Here is a 14,635-nt window from a genome sequence, read left to right on the forward strand (position 1 = left end):
TACCAACCCTCGATCTGTATTATTATTCAAATTTATAGTTGGGGGGGATCAGGCTCAAAAGTATTAGGGTATTTTGCATTCCAAAAATATCTGTCTTGAAGGTAGGATCATTTCCCAGTTAGCCATACAGCACCTTCCTCAAGGTTTGAGGTAAGTGCAGAGAAGCACCTGGATTGTGCTGTGGGTTATCAGTTGCTCTCTGCAGCCACTTGGGCTCTCTGGACTGGACTGTTTTAGAGGAGACTTGGCTTCAGGATGGCCATCTGGCAGCAACTCACGATGCTTTTGTGAAGTCACATGTGGTCTCCGGGGTTGCCAGGAAAAGGGATGGCTTGATGAGCCAAAATGCAAATTCCACAGGAGAGGGAAAGTGAGAGTGAGCTTGTTCACACTGTGCGGGACTCCAAGGAGATGACACAATGTGAGAGACACGGAGTCCTGCCTGCCAGTCTGCACCATCACATTACAGGGACTGTACTTTGCATTTGATAGAAAACTTACCTTCCAACAATGTCTTCCTTAGGTCATTAAGAGAAGCAGAGGTGACTCAAGTTGCATGTAACCCTTTGGGGAGCTCCTTCTGAGGAGTGGGAGTTTTCTCACCAGCCCCCCCAGCCCCCCCAGCCCCCCCAGCCCTAGGGTTTTTCTTGTCTTAGCAACAAGACACTCAAAGTAGATCTAAACTAGGAGAAGTGAAATCTTTTACCCATCCCTGGTGGCTCCCATCTGCAAAGATCTCCAGGGTCTTCACTGGTCTTTCCAAAAGCTCTCCTGTCTGATGTTTCCTCATGTATTTATTTAACGCACGGTTTTTGAGACACAGTCTCATGTAACCCAAGCTGGATCCAACCCATGTGTCAAAGGCTGTCTGATCCTCCTGCCTCTGTTTCTCCAGCACTGAGGTTTACAGACATGACCGCCACACCAGGCTTCACTGGTTTGTTTGTTTGTTTGTTTGTTTGTTGTTGCTGTTGTTATTTTGTGGTGTGTGTGTGTATGTGTGCGTTTCATGTCTCTCATCTTCTCCTTCTCTCTGCTGGTTTTGCCTTCTCTAAGGCACTTGTCCCACTGGCCCTGCCCAGGCCCAAAGAATTTTTACCAAATGGGCCTCACTGACAATCTTCCTCTAGTCAAACTATTACCTGCTTTAAATACACTTTAATCAATAACTTCCTTTTCTTTGCTTCTGAGTTACATTTATAACTAAAGAATGAGCCCAAAGACATCTAGTAATCACTGGTATTTGGACCAGAACAATTAAAGGCTCTGTTTATAAGCAATGTAGACTTAGCATTTACTAAGGGACATTTAGAGATGCATTTTGTTTGTTTGTTTGTTTGTTTGTTTCAAAGAGTATTTGAAAGCCCTTTTCAAAGATACCCAGAAGCTCAGTTTGACCCAAAGTTTTGACAGTCTTGGGAAGGTATATGCACATATAATGTTTGAAATGCTTCCCTTTCAAATAAAAGAATCACTATGAGATGGATAAATACACTTGAAAATCAGAAGTATAGTTTATGATGATTTATGTTCACAATCATGGTTCAGCAAGCTCTGAATGAACTAGCTAGCCTAGCCCTGATAGGCTCAAACAAAGCAGCAGCTTATATTCAGACTAGAGGATGCAGGCTATGGCTATGCCTCCGGTAAGGGGACTGAGTTGTTGATTGTTAAGGCAAAGTCAAAAACAAAGTGAAAGGTCAGAAACTCATATAAGACTCCTGTTTGGAAAGTGACTCAAACAGTTCAAGAGAAAAAGAGGCAGAGTGGTGTCCTGGGGCTGTCTTGATGACCTATTTATTTTAAAAGGGAACCACTATAGCTATCAGAAAACACACATACACCTGCTTCCAATATACTCAGGATTTTAAACTTTCCCTTTGAGTTTCTTACGAAGTATACTGTTATATAGTACAGTTCATCAACTCTCATAATCTTAGTAAACCTGGTTGAAACCTGTCACTCAACCTTACTCAGAGTTAAGATTCCCGAGATCCAAGAATGTGCGCACACAAATCCCCAAGTGGTGCTGATACTTGGGGTTCTGAGAGCTACACTTTTAGAACTACTGGAATAAGTTAACTCTTCAAGAACATAGCTAGAGTTCTATTCAAAGGTTGGCATTACGAACACATCAATAGGAGGTCTCCTGAGCTGGTCACCCTTTCCGGTGTCCCCTCACCTCCATTCAAAAGGCAATGAGAATAGGAGTTGCACCTGCTGTGTGGTCCCACATGGAGGAGATAATGTAGAAAAGCACTATTGTTATGTGCTGTGCCTCCCAAAGTTCAAGTGATGGTGCTGCTTCCCCAGCACACCAACACTGCAAGCAATGCCTTGCCCACAGAGAGGTACCAGGATAACTCTCAGTGGCCTGGAGACTCTGGATCACCCAGAACTGATGCTATAAGTCCTGCAGGACCCCTGTACACAGAGCCCTAGTTTTCACTTCAAGTACCCTTCAGACACCAGTTCCCAAATCCTGCCTCAGATAACCCTCCTCAGATAATCCATGGTGACCAGGAACATCATGTGTACATTTTTATTGGTGCTGGATGTTCCTACTGAGAAACAATTTGGTACAGAGCAGAAGTACTCCTCTTCCCCAAGCACTAAAGTTCAGGTTTGGCTCAATTTGGATGCTACGAGGAGTTGCCCTCCCAGTACTTACTACCAGTTCTTCTGCGCTTAACACTTTAAAATTAGATTGATTTAAATAAGAAAGCTCAAGAGAAAGTCCAGAGAGGTTACTTGCTTAGACTTGCTTTTTCTTTTTATTATCAACAATCAAGTTAATGGTACACTCTTGGAAAACTATATGCACATGTAGAAATATTTCCCCTTTAAATAGAAGCATTCATTATAACACGTATAAATAAATTTGAAAATCTGAAACATAACTTATGACGCTCATGTTCACAAACATAGTCCCAACGAGAAGAAAAGGAAATCAGACAGACATGCACCTGATAACAAAAATATATACCATTGTCTGAACCTGGTCTCTCTAAACACAAAGGAATCGAACCCGTGAGAACCTTATTACGTCATAAAGACACACCATAAAGACTACAAGAGGAGAAAAAACATTATACGGTCACGTAGAGGAGACGGTCTGTACTGAGAGTAACACGATACAATTGAGTCACAGAACACAGCTGTAGAAAGACACCGAAAAAGTTAAAGCCTCAACATTCAACTAATATCTATAGTTTTGTGCCTTTTAAAATAAAAATTTAAAAAAAAAGCCCAACAGAGATGTCTAAACTGCGCATAGAAGGAATTATCAATATACAGTCTGTCCACCCTACAGGAGGAGTCCAGCTCGGATCACTCAATCAGAAACGCGATCTGAGACACTTTCTGCAAACTTGTGTGTGCCTTCCCCTTGCTGGGTAAGACTGATTTCTCTGCAGCCAGCTATGTGGACTACAACTGACTCCAATGCAAAGCAGTGCCAAAAAAAGTTCCATTAAAGCTGGTGGAAGAAGGAAATGCCGGTGGGGGTGGCGGGAGAGAAAAAACAGGAACGCTGTGAAACATGAGACACGGTTTGCAGAGCTGGAGGGTGAGAAGGGATCTCCTGTACAGGGCATCATCTCTCAGGGCCAAGCGGCTGCGAAGATTAGGGTTCAGGCCAGAGCAGAGTGTGGGAAATCAGTTGCGCTAATGGCGAGATGGTTTCCAGCGAGGTGGGGACAGGCAAGCAGAGCTCCAGAAAGTCACTTTGGCTGCCAGGACAGTCTGAGTGAGCCATCACTGCAATGACCAGAGCACAGGGACCTGAGGGGAACCGGGGCCGGACAGGCATCAGTACTCTTTCCTATAGAGGAGCCGCAAGACAGTCTGTGCAGTCGTGAGCGAGAGAATTTAGGGGTTCGCAAGACCAAAACCTCAGCGCCAGCCACAGTCCTCCCTCGTCTCCTTTGTATTTTCAAATTATTCCCTCCATTTGGATCTTTTAAAAAAACTTTTTGTAATTTATTTCATTTTCCTTTTGTATCTTTGCTGCTTTCCAACTTTTTTTTCCTAAGAAGTCACTGAGTTGGTTGTGGTGCCCCCGTCTCTCCCTATCACCTACTTGGGGCCACAGACACACATTCTCTGAGACAGACATACACCCGTCACTCAGACACAGCCCCCTGAGAGTGCCCCGAAGTCCAAGCTCACATCCCTTGGGCAGCAGGTGGAGCCCTGTCCTATGCGCAGCCCAAGGCAGGTGAAGATTTTTGTTTGTTTTGTTTTGCTTTGTTTGGGGGTGAGGAAAGGGGTAGGAGTGGGGTTGAAATGGAGCGACGTCATTTTCTCGTTGTTTTTTCGAATCGCGATCATTTTAGGCCTTCGATGAAAAAAAAAAAAAAAGCCACTGACAGCAGCGACACTAGCCTTGGGTCTACCCACTCGCCCACTCGCCAGCCCGGGCCCCGGGCTCGCCCGCCGCCGCCGCAGATCGCAGATCAGAACATACTGCTCTTCACTAAGGCGGCTTTGGCACCGTTGGGTCTTTGGAGCGAAGATAAGACGCTGGCGAAGGGCCCCCCAAGAGAATCTGGGATGGAGGTGATGGGGCCCGGGCCAGGAGCCCAGCCTTGTCCGGGGCCTCCGGCCGCAGCCAGGCCTCCCGCCGCCGCAGCCGCAGCCGCCGCTGCAGCCGCTGCAGCTGCAGCAGCAGCCGCAGCCGCACCGCCCTTGCCGGGTTCGCCTCCCGGGCCCCCCGGGCCCGCCGCCCCCGGAGCTCCGGCTGGGCTGGGCCCTCCGCCACCGCCGCCATTTGCCCCACAGCTGGGGGTCGGGTTGGGGTTGGGTCCCGGGCCCCCAGTGCTGTCGGGATCAGTGCTCTTGGCCTCTTTGCTCTCGTCGTCCCGGGAGGAGTCAGACTTCTTCCCGGAGGAGCCGTTTTTGGCGGCGGCGGCAGCAGCGGCGGCTGCGCGCTCCTGCTTGCGAAACTTAGCCCGGCGGTTCTGGAACCACACCTGCCAAAGAGAGGGCAGGCGATTGAACCGGTGAACAAAACCAGAAACCAAAGTGGCGCTCGAGACCCACTCTGTTTCTCACACACACACACACACACACACACACACACACACACACACACACACACACTTCGCTGTATGAATGGACCATTGAGACACTACAGAGCAGAGTCCGACAAGTCTGCCCTTCTCGCTGCTACTGCCTTTGCTGAGAAACTTTCCTAGGACCCAAACGAAAGTGCCAAAGAAATGACACCGTAAGGGACAAGTACAAAGATAGCAGGAAGGCCCTAAAAGTGAAGCCTTTTTCTTTTTCTTTTTCTTTTTCTTTTTCTTTTTCTTTTTCTTTTTCTTTTTCTTTTTCTTTTTCTTTTTCTTTTTCTCTTTCTTTCTTTCGTTCTTTCTTTCTTTTTTTTTTTTTCCGTACTCTTAAACGGGCGTCTCACCTACTTCTAGGCTTCTCAGGTCTAATGGTGGAAGGAGGGTGCCTTTCGCTTTGGTGACACAACGGATCCACTGGCCATCCACAGAGGAACCTTCTTAGTGCTCACCGACCTTATACCCAGCTAGGGGGACCAGCTCCAGAAAGCACCTTTGCTCCCAATTGGTTAGCTATAGTAAGGTGCGGGTTTCTGACTCTAATGGAGTAACAACCCCTTCGTGAATCTATTTCAAGTCCTGGTTACTAGGAAATTACTCCTTGCGCCAGGGGCACTAGATTTTTTAAGGGCGCTTGAGTTAAGAGGCACTGTGGGCAAACGAATCACGCAATTAAGCTGACATAGATACAGGTAGAGGATGCAATCTTCCTCTCACGGGACACTTCTCTCCAAAAAAGCCTTGTTCGTTCAAACTCCCAAACCCCTGCTTTGGTGGGAAACACTGCAGTTGTGAATAAATTACCTAGAGTCTGTGTCCTAGCCCCCACCCCCCATCCCCGCTCGTGCGCATAACACTCCAAATCCCATTTCTGTGACGGGCCTGGGTCCCTTTGGAACCGTAAGCGTCAGCACCCACCCCCTCACTGCTGCTGCGGCACTCGGTCTCCCGTACCTGGACTCTCGCCTCGGTGAGGTCGATCTTCAGTGCTAGCTCTTCCCTGGTGTAGATGTCAGGGTAGTGCGTCTCAGCGAAGACCCTCTCCAACTCTTTGAGCTGCGCGCTTGTGAAGGTGGTGCGGATGCGCCGCTGCTTGCGTTTCTCGTTGAGGCCGCCGTGGTCGGTGAAGAGTTTGTATGGAACTAGAGGATGACAGAGGAGACTAGAGTGAGCAAAACAGTCAGGATGTGAAGGGCCACTGAACCAGAACGCGGGGACCAAGGTCAGATAGCCCGGGAGCCGCTACAGACACCAGGCACTTCTAGAAGGAGGTTTTAGTTACGGCGACCTGCCAAGAAAACCCAGCAAATTAGTATCATACAGAAACAGGGGCGCGAGTGTAACTTTGTGCCTGTTTTTGTGGCCCAAGTGCCTTTGGGTGAGATGAAATAGCAAGTTGGAGAGTGTTTGAGGCCCCAAATGGAGGATAGTTCATTCAGCAGGAAAACAGTCCAAAACCATCATTAGTTGGAATATCAGAAAGCCAGGAACGAAGTTAACCACTCACGCCCACTGTTGCAACTTTTCAATTCTCAGAACTTGATACCGCAAAGTTGGGGGATAGTGCTGTAAAGAAAACCAATAAATTCAAGAAATGATCATAAAAATGACCGGCCAAAGAGGTGTGAGCCGCTGTCGGTTCTTTTAAAAAAAGAGACACCGCCAGTAATGAGCTTTACTCTTTGTTATTTAATTATTTTCTAAGCTTTACGTCTCATCGCAAAGTAAATAAATTATGCCTATCATTTTGGCAGCTTAAGATAATTTTGTTGGCGGTTCGGGTGTGACTAGGATAGTGTAACCCTGTAAGTGAATTACCCCTCCCTGCAATCGCTTCTAACGTGATAAATTCTTTCATTTGTGTAAGCAAATTTCGTTTGGTAAATACTAAACACATTTCCATTTTCAAATGCAATCAAGGCTTCCTATATACGAGCGGAAAGGCAGCTTCTTCCGCTGAGAGAGCTAGCGGTCCTTACCTGCGGCGTACGGACTGCTCTGGTGGTCCCTGAGGGTGCCCAGGCTGCAGGATCCCGGCGTGAGGGACGGGCAACCGGACGTGGCCCCAAAAGTGGTCCTTATCGGGTTATACTGGAAGCCACTGGCCTGGCTGCAGGAACTGAAGTCTGCATATGCTGAAGCCAAGCTGGAGGTATCCATCCCGGCCATACAGGACTCGTAGGCAGAGGAATTGAGGTAAGAATATTCCATTTTATACATTGAAAAGGTTCTGGATGGCTCAGCCAAGTGGAAAAATGAAATAAAAGATGGATGTGGAGACGGTGGCTGGAGTGGGGAGATGTGCACTGCTCAACGCCTGCCTCCACACTGGCCTCCTTACTACCAGCCGAGCCTAGTTTTATGAAAAAGCCTCCTGTGAGATGCCTTGTCTGAGGTCTCTAGAGTATATAGTCCTCATAATAAACTTGGCTCTTTCCACTTGGACAATAGCAAAGCGGTTGGTCTTATTGCTGGCGCTTTTTACATGACAATAACTCATCCGTCTATTGGGCTGGCACTGGGGAACTGAGCTGTCCAACCTCCCTATCATTGATTCCTGCATCTCTAATTAGAATTTAATACCACACCATTACGCACCGAGCCCCTGATCCTCCCTTCTAACCAGCTCCTGCCCTTTAATTCAATCACGCTACTTGGAAATAATGAAAGTTGGGTGACGATTTTCCCTGATCCAATTTCCAAGAGCTTTTAAGCCTTTTTAACTGATCATATACCTTAGGCATAAATTGAGATAGTGTGTTTCCCCCCTTCTTCGTCCTTTTTTTTTTTTTTTTCTTGGTTAGGGAGAAGAAACCTTGATGTCATAGAAAACCTGTTTTGTAAGAGTGTTACACGCTCAATTTAACAACAAGCCTTCCCCCGAAGTGCATGAAATGCTATAAAGGACTGGGACATTGGCAAGACTCAGGCGCCCTGTAACATAGCGTAAGTGGGCCAAAGGGTTTTATGTGAACGATAAGAATAAGCGGATTTCTTTAAAATACACCTAGTCCAAGGGGTTGGAAAAAATAGCATCTTATCAATTGTGTTTCTCCTCGAAGCTTAATGTGCTTTCCAAAGACGTGGGCAGACAGCCCCTTTACAAGAGTAAAATAAACAACCGAGTAAAGCTCTCAAAGGTGAAACATCTGGATTTCCTACTGAACGTTTCTCTGCGCTTAGCAGTGCTGTGTCTGCCTGCGTTAGTTCAGATTTGCATCGGCGTGTATGAAACTTCCCGTGGTGGAGGTTCGTTTTAATCACTCGCTAGCTACCAAGCCCAGCACGAAATGTACCCAAATGGGGGTCTCCTTTTCCAGCCCTTTGCTCTCGCACTCTCTTTCGCGTCCCAATCCCCTCCAGACTTGGAGTTTCCCAAAGAGGATCGCTGCCTGTTTGCCCTTTAGGTTTTTGGACTTCACGGAGCAATTTAAGCAAACAAGGCAACGGCTCGAAGCAGCGCACTTTCCTAGTTCGATTCCTCGGGCTCTTGGGTCCTGGCAACAAGGCGCAGACAAAGAAGCCAGCCGTGATTTGTGGACCTCCTTGGCCCTATGATTTAAGCGGAGGGTAATTTTCATTTGGTTCGTTAGACTCTAGCAGAATAAAGGGAAATATTTCATTAAATCCTTCCTCTCGGTGGACAAGAGGGGGGAAATGCTTAGTTGAATCGCCGTGCGGTGTAAACAAACCCTGGATATTTTATATGAATTAAATGTGTAGATAATTAGTTTTATTGCATTCATTACCCCCTTTATGTGCTCTGTAACAAGTCAGTAATTAAAGTAACAAACTCATAAAGTCTTTATAGGGGCATTTAGGCGTTCAGTGTTTGCCAAACTAAGTGGTTTAATTCGATGCTAGTGCTGGGGAGTGGATGGGCGCCCGCTCTCCACTGCCACCCTACTTTATTGCACACTAAACCGCTGCAGACGCTGTAATGGATTAAACCCACAGCGACACCGGCCCCCAGCCTTTTCAGCCTCGGCCCAGGTGTTTGCGCATCCTCTGTACGGAAGAGCGCTGAACTGGCGAGTTCAGGCAAGGAGACCCAGCGAGGAAGCTGGTGATAGTTTTATGGGGAGAGCTGATAGTTTTATTGCAGTTGTACGCTGTACAATGCGTATTTGATAAAGAAGGGCCCTTGGTGAGCAACGTGCACTTTTTTTGTGCACGAGGGTAAGATGAAAATAAATGCGTTCAAGGTTTGACTGCGGCGGGAAACAAATTGCAACACTCTAAATGGTTTTTCTTTATGGTCACCAGACAAGAGGAGAAAAGGGGATACAAACATCTGTCTTCAGTCCCTGAACCTAAAGGCCAGCAAAGACGGATGCGAATCCAAGGGTTATTACTGCGCGAATTTGTCTTTATTTATCGCTCCCTCATGAATATGAATCTGCATCTGGACCGGGAGGTGCCTGTGTACCCCACGGATCCACATGGAATTTCCCTCGCTGGTTTTCTCCCACTGCCTTCCACTTCAGAGAGGTGGGGGGGTAAGCCAACAAGCACAAGGCGCTGATTGTCCAAGTTTCTCCGTTCCCTGGGAGTTAGGGCTGAGGCCAGAAAGGAGGGCAGAGTCGTTGGTTTTTCTCAAAGGGATGTTTTAGCTCAGGCCAGCGCTCTGACGATGCCAAAGCGCAGGGTTTAGACCAGGTTAGGCCAGATTAACACCGGCCAGCCTGCGCCTGGTTGAGACGGGCTTTAAGTGGTTTTTTTTTTTTTTTTTTTTTTTTTCTTGCAGGAGAGACATTTAGGGGGTCTAGGATGCGTTTAGTCTCTAAGGCCTAGGTTTGGCAAAGGCCAGGTTCAAAGCCTGTCTGAGGTGTGTGACCGGTGTAAGCCATTCGAAGCTTCACCCAGGCTCCTGACAGCTGCTCTTCAACAGAGTCAGGAACCCTCCACACCACGAATTTCTACACTGTGTTCCAACAGCCTCCACAGGCACCTTTTCAGCCGACTCCGGGTTGAAAGTTATGGTGCACTGGCAGTTCTTTGAAAAGGAGTTTGGGGAGAGGTTCTGGCTATCCTGTTCAATGCCCTCGGGCTGGACAAGTGGGGAGGGGGGTTGGGGGGGGGGAGAGCAGGAAATGCCCTCGGAGGAGGGACAAGCCCAGCCGAAGCCACCCGTAGGGCGCCAGCCCAAGGCTTGTCCCTCCCGTAGTCTGGCTCCAAGCTGCCTCCACTTGGTCGCGCCAGCCATCTTCAGGGTGCCAGCCCTGTTCAGCCGACTGGACGGTCTTCTGCCTCTCTCTAGACGCCCCCTGGTGCCCATCCTCACCCGACCCATGTGCTGTGCGCCTCCTTGAAGACCTCTCCTAGCTAGAACCGCACGGTTGGTTGAGCAAACGCTCTTGACTTCATTTTCCCCTTTGTAGGCCTTGTACGTTTATTTTGTTCAGTGTCACTGTCCCTCCCACTCGCCCTGTCCCCAGCCCTGGCCCCTCTTTTGTGGCTCAGGATCCTGATTCTGCTCGGCTGCGATGAAAGGCTTGTGGGGAATGGGCCAGCCCAGAGCCCCAGCCCCAGCTTCCCTGCTTTGTCCCAGTTGTGCTTTCTACACGCGAGCGCTCCCCTAAAAGTTGTACCAAATGGTTAATTTAATTATTCCAACTATAGACCAACTGCTTCAGCAGCCGCCACCACGCGTCTGGGAGGAAAAAAGAAGCCATCTATAAGAAATAATCTAATAAAAGTGAAGTGTAGAAAAACCCCTCCTGATTTTCAACCGGCACAAATAGAATTAGAGGTTCAGCATCCTTTTCCCAAACAGACCTTTTGTCCAGATCACAACTTCAGCCAACCAGCAGTGTGTACAGTGCCTGCTATTTATTTTAATAGAGGCGGGTGGGAAGCGAGATGGATTGATAGATAAATGGCCACATGGAGAGATGGATGGTTTGATCCATCTTCCTCTGTCTTCCCTTTCTTAGTATGTGTGCACGGTTGACTTTTTATCCCCCTGCCAATTTCCTAAATCAATAATGGAAAGGCGATCTTATGTGGCCAAAGGGGTGGGAGAGGGCTATTTAAATGACAAGAGGAAAAAACCCACCAGATTACCAGCACATATACCACGAGGGGAGAAAATGTTTACATGCTATCAGATGAAAAAGGTTGACCCGTTAAAAGAAACTTTTCTTCCCTTTACTTTGCCATTCATAGGAGAATCTCTTTTTTTCTTCTTCCTCTTCTTCTTCTCCTTTTTTTTCCTTGAAAGTCAGAAAGAATGTTAGGAGACAAGGAGACAAACCAAGCAAACAAAATGCCATTGTATTGTAGCAACGATTCATGGGAAAATGCTTGTCAGCTCCTTCATGCCTCACTCCTAGGAGGGTGTTTCACTGTAGGCAAGGCACAATGACACAGGGGTGAAGAAAATGTTAAACACTGGGCTGCAGGGAGATTTTCAGAGGAATTTTCTGTTTGGTTGCTTTATTTATTTAATGTTGCATCTGAATCGTCCACACACAGCCAGCCCCATGTTTGGTGGTGATGGATCTCAGAGCCGGCATTCTCTCAACCAGAGAATCAGAGGGTGCAATTTGTCCTTGGCTCTCTCTGCACAAAGAACACTGCAGACTGCAATTTCCCTGCTTACCTGCACTAAGAAAATAATCCTCACAGATTTCATCACGATGCCAACTCCCAGAACCTAAAACAAGGGAGCCACAAAACTCTCAAACCCAAGTATTCACTAAGCATCTGACTTTAAAAAAAAAAAAAAAAAAACCCTATGTACAACATTTGCAAAGCAACCCAAGTTTACACACTTCCCAATAGAAACCTTTTTAGTTTTTGTCACTAACCTCCTGACACCATGATTCTAATAATTGTTAACTGTTTGACAACGTGCACAAAGCAAGCAACCCAGAACTCACTCTGCACTGGGAAAGAAACCAGAGATGGTTAAGTCGCCTGGATTAGGGGGAAATGATATCGATGATGATGATGATGATGATGACGACGACGACGACGACGACATTGGCAGGGTTTCTCCAGGTCTCTGAGGACTGTGGGTTGGATACTGACTTTTGCATGTAGATGGGAGCATATAGACTCATGTTTCTCCCATTACCTGTTTATAACATGTGTATAGGATGGTAACCAAGCACCCAGAAGGTTCTAGGTTATCAAGGGGAGAAAACATGGGCAATCAACTGTGGAGATTCCATTTTTAAGGGATTTACAAGAAGGTATCTCTATATAGATATAGATAAGTTAATTTTATATGTTTTATCTTCCATTCTGCACAGCATTTACTCTTGATTATTACCATGCTTTATTTTTCTATGCAAACACTGAATGTTAGAGAGGCTGTCACAGTAAAAATCTTTCGTGTTTGGTTAGCAGGGTGGGCTTGGGTGGGAGTTTGACAGATGACTTCTAGGTGGTGTTTGTGTATCTGGATTTACTCTGGAGGTACTTCAAATATAAATGCTCTATATTGGCGGTGGGCTGCTGACCCCTGTAGAAGTTCTTTAAGGACCTCTTTAGGGGACACACCTGGTCCCAGCCATCTTCCCCCTATTTTTCTCTCCCCCATATAAAGCCACAATTAGCAGAAGGAGCTGTCTGTTATCTTCAGCTGGAGTTTGGTTAATGGTAGTAACATCTGCTGGGCTGTTGGTTAGAGAGACACAGGGCATTTGATCAGAGCCACAGATGTAAAAGTGACATCTGTTTGTAACAAAGAAAGGAGAAACAAAATTAGATTAGGCAGGGAACCCTCTCCGCCTGAACAACAACAGCAAAACTATTTGAAAAGGGGGGGGGGAGACCTTGAGCTGCCCCAGCTTGCAAAAGGCAAGCGGACAGGCTTGTGATTTTCTGAGATGACAGCTGGCAGAAGTCGCCAAGTAGCTGCATCCCACACAGAGGAGCAATGCTCCGAGCCAGTGAAGTTCATATGCGACCAAGAAAATGGTCAGACAGGTTTATCCTCAATCAAACACAAACCCAACATTCAACATAGACTGTTGAATGAGGTATAAACTGAGAAACTATCTTCAGACTGAAGGCAGGGCTTAAGTCAGGTCAAAACCTCTGGGGCCATTGATATCTCAGGTTTATCTTGAATAAGGTTGGGCAGAACTGGAGTTTCATTCAGCAGCCGTATTAAAACTTCTGCTGTCAACTATGAACGAGTTTATGGGTTCTGGCTTATTTGTGAGGCTAATGCATTTGCAGGAGCTGAAGAGTTGTCTCAGTGGTTAAGAGCACTTGCTGCTCCTGCAGAGGACCTGGGTTCAGTTCTCAGCATCTGCTTATAACAGCCTGCAATCCCAGTTCCAAGGAACCTGGCAGCCTCTTCTGCATACTGTGAACATCAGGCACATGTATGGTATACATACTGCATGCAGGCATTCACACATTCACATAAAATAAAAATAAATGAGTCCTTAAAAGAAAAAGAAAATTGTGTTTGGCATTAAAACTGCCTACCTGGTACCCAAAGAAGAACTCGCAGGGAGGGGACATTCAGATATAATGGCTTAACATCTTTCCCACCTTGGTAAGACCTCTCTCTCTCTCTCTCTCTCTCTCTCTCTCTCTCTGTGTGTGTGTGTGTGTGTGTGTGTGTGTGTGTGTGTGTGTGTGTGTGTGAATAGTAATAGTAAATAGTGCTTTTGTCTCTCTCCTCTCTTATTCAATTCCTGAATTTCTCCAAGTGAAGCACATTGTGGTTAAATCAAGTTCCTAATGATAACAAATTCTTTTTTTTTATTATTAGATATTTTCTTTATTTACATTTCAAATGTTATCCCCTTTCCCACTTCCCCACCCTGAAACTGCTTATTCCTTCCTTCTTCTGAAACTCCCCCTGCTTCTATGAGGGTGCTCCCCCACCTATCTACCCACTCCCACCTCCCCGCCCTTGAATTCCCCTACACTGGGGTATCGAGCCTTCACAGGACCAAGGGCCTCTCCTCCTGTTGATGCTCTACAAGGCCACCCTCTGCTACATATGCGGCTGGAGACATGAGGCCCTCCATGTGTACTCCTTGGTTGGTGGCTTAGTCTCTGAGAGCTCTGGGGAATCTGGTTGGTTGATATTGTTCTTCCTATGGGGTTGCAAAACCCTTCAGCTCCTTCAATCCTTTCTCTAACTCCAACACTGGTGACCCCATGCTCAGTCCAATGGATGGCTTTGAGCATCCACCTCTGTATTTGTCAGGCTCTGGCAGAGCCTCTCAGGAGACAGCTATATCAGGCTCCTGTCAGCATGCACTTCTTGATTTGTTTTTGTTTTGTTTTGTTTCGTTTTTGAGACAGGGTTTCTCTCTGTAGCCCTGGCTGTCCTGGAACTCACTCTATAGACCAGGCTGGCCTCAAACTCAGAAATCCGACAGCCTCTGTCTCCCAAGTACTGGGATTAAAGGCGTGCGCCATCACAGCCTGGCCAGCATGTACTTCTTGGCACCCAGAATAGTGTCTGGGTTTGGTGACTGTATATGGGATGGATCCCATGATAACAAATCCTACTGCCCAAGAATCCCCTACTTCTCAGTCCAGACACCCAACGTGTTTCTGTCTCTGCTCACGTTTTCATTGCTCTG

At 46.9% G+C, this 14,635-nt stretch overlaps 1 protein-coding gene and 1 long non-coding RNA gene across 3 annotated transcripts in view; one reads left to right on the forward strand and one right to left on the reverse strand.

Moving 5' to 3' along the window:
* Positions 1 to 2,747: 2,747 nt before the first annotated feature.
* Phox2b (paired-like homeobox 2b) lies at positions 2,748 to 7,477 on the reverse strand. The gene is made up of 3 exons (NM_008888.3): positions 7,052 to 7,477; positions 6,027 to 6,214; positions 2,748 to 4,973 (listed from the first exon to the last, which is right to left on the reverse strand). The coding sequence occupies exons 1-3, from the start codon at positions 7,290 to 7,292 to the stop codon at positions 4,458 to 4,460; spliced, it is 945 nt and encodes a 314-aa protein (NP_032914.1). The 5' UTR covers positions 7,293 to 7,477; the 3' UTR covers positions 2,748 to 4,457.
* Gm33167 (predicted gene, 33167) overlaps positions 7,031 to 14,635 on the forward strand; it is a 31,469-nt gene continuing 23,864 nt past the window's right edge. The window contains exons 1-2 of one of the 2 annotated variants that reach the window (NR_166598.1): positions 7,031 to 7,268; positions 7,877 to 8,018. This is a non-coding gene — a long non-coding RNA (predicted gene, 33167). The remainder of the gene's footprint in view (positions 7,269 to 7,876; positions 8,019 to 14,635) is intronic. The other variant, NR_166599.1, reaches the window with a different exon arrangement.

The sequence above is a fragment of the Mus musculus genome, chromosome 5 (genome assembly GCF_000001635.26).
Source record: "Mus musculus strain C57BL/6J chromosome 5, GRCm38.p6 C57BL/6J".
Classification (NCBI taxonomy): Eukaryota; Metazoa; Chordata; class Mammalia; order Rodentia; family Muridae; genus Mus; species Mus musculus.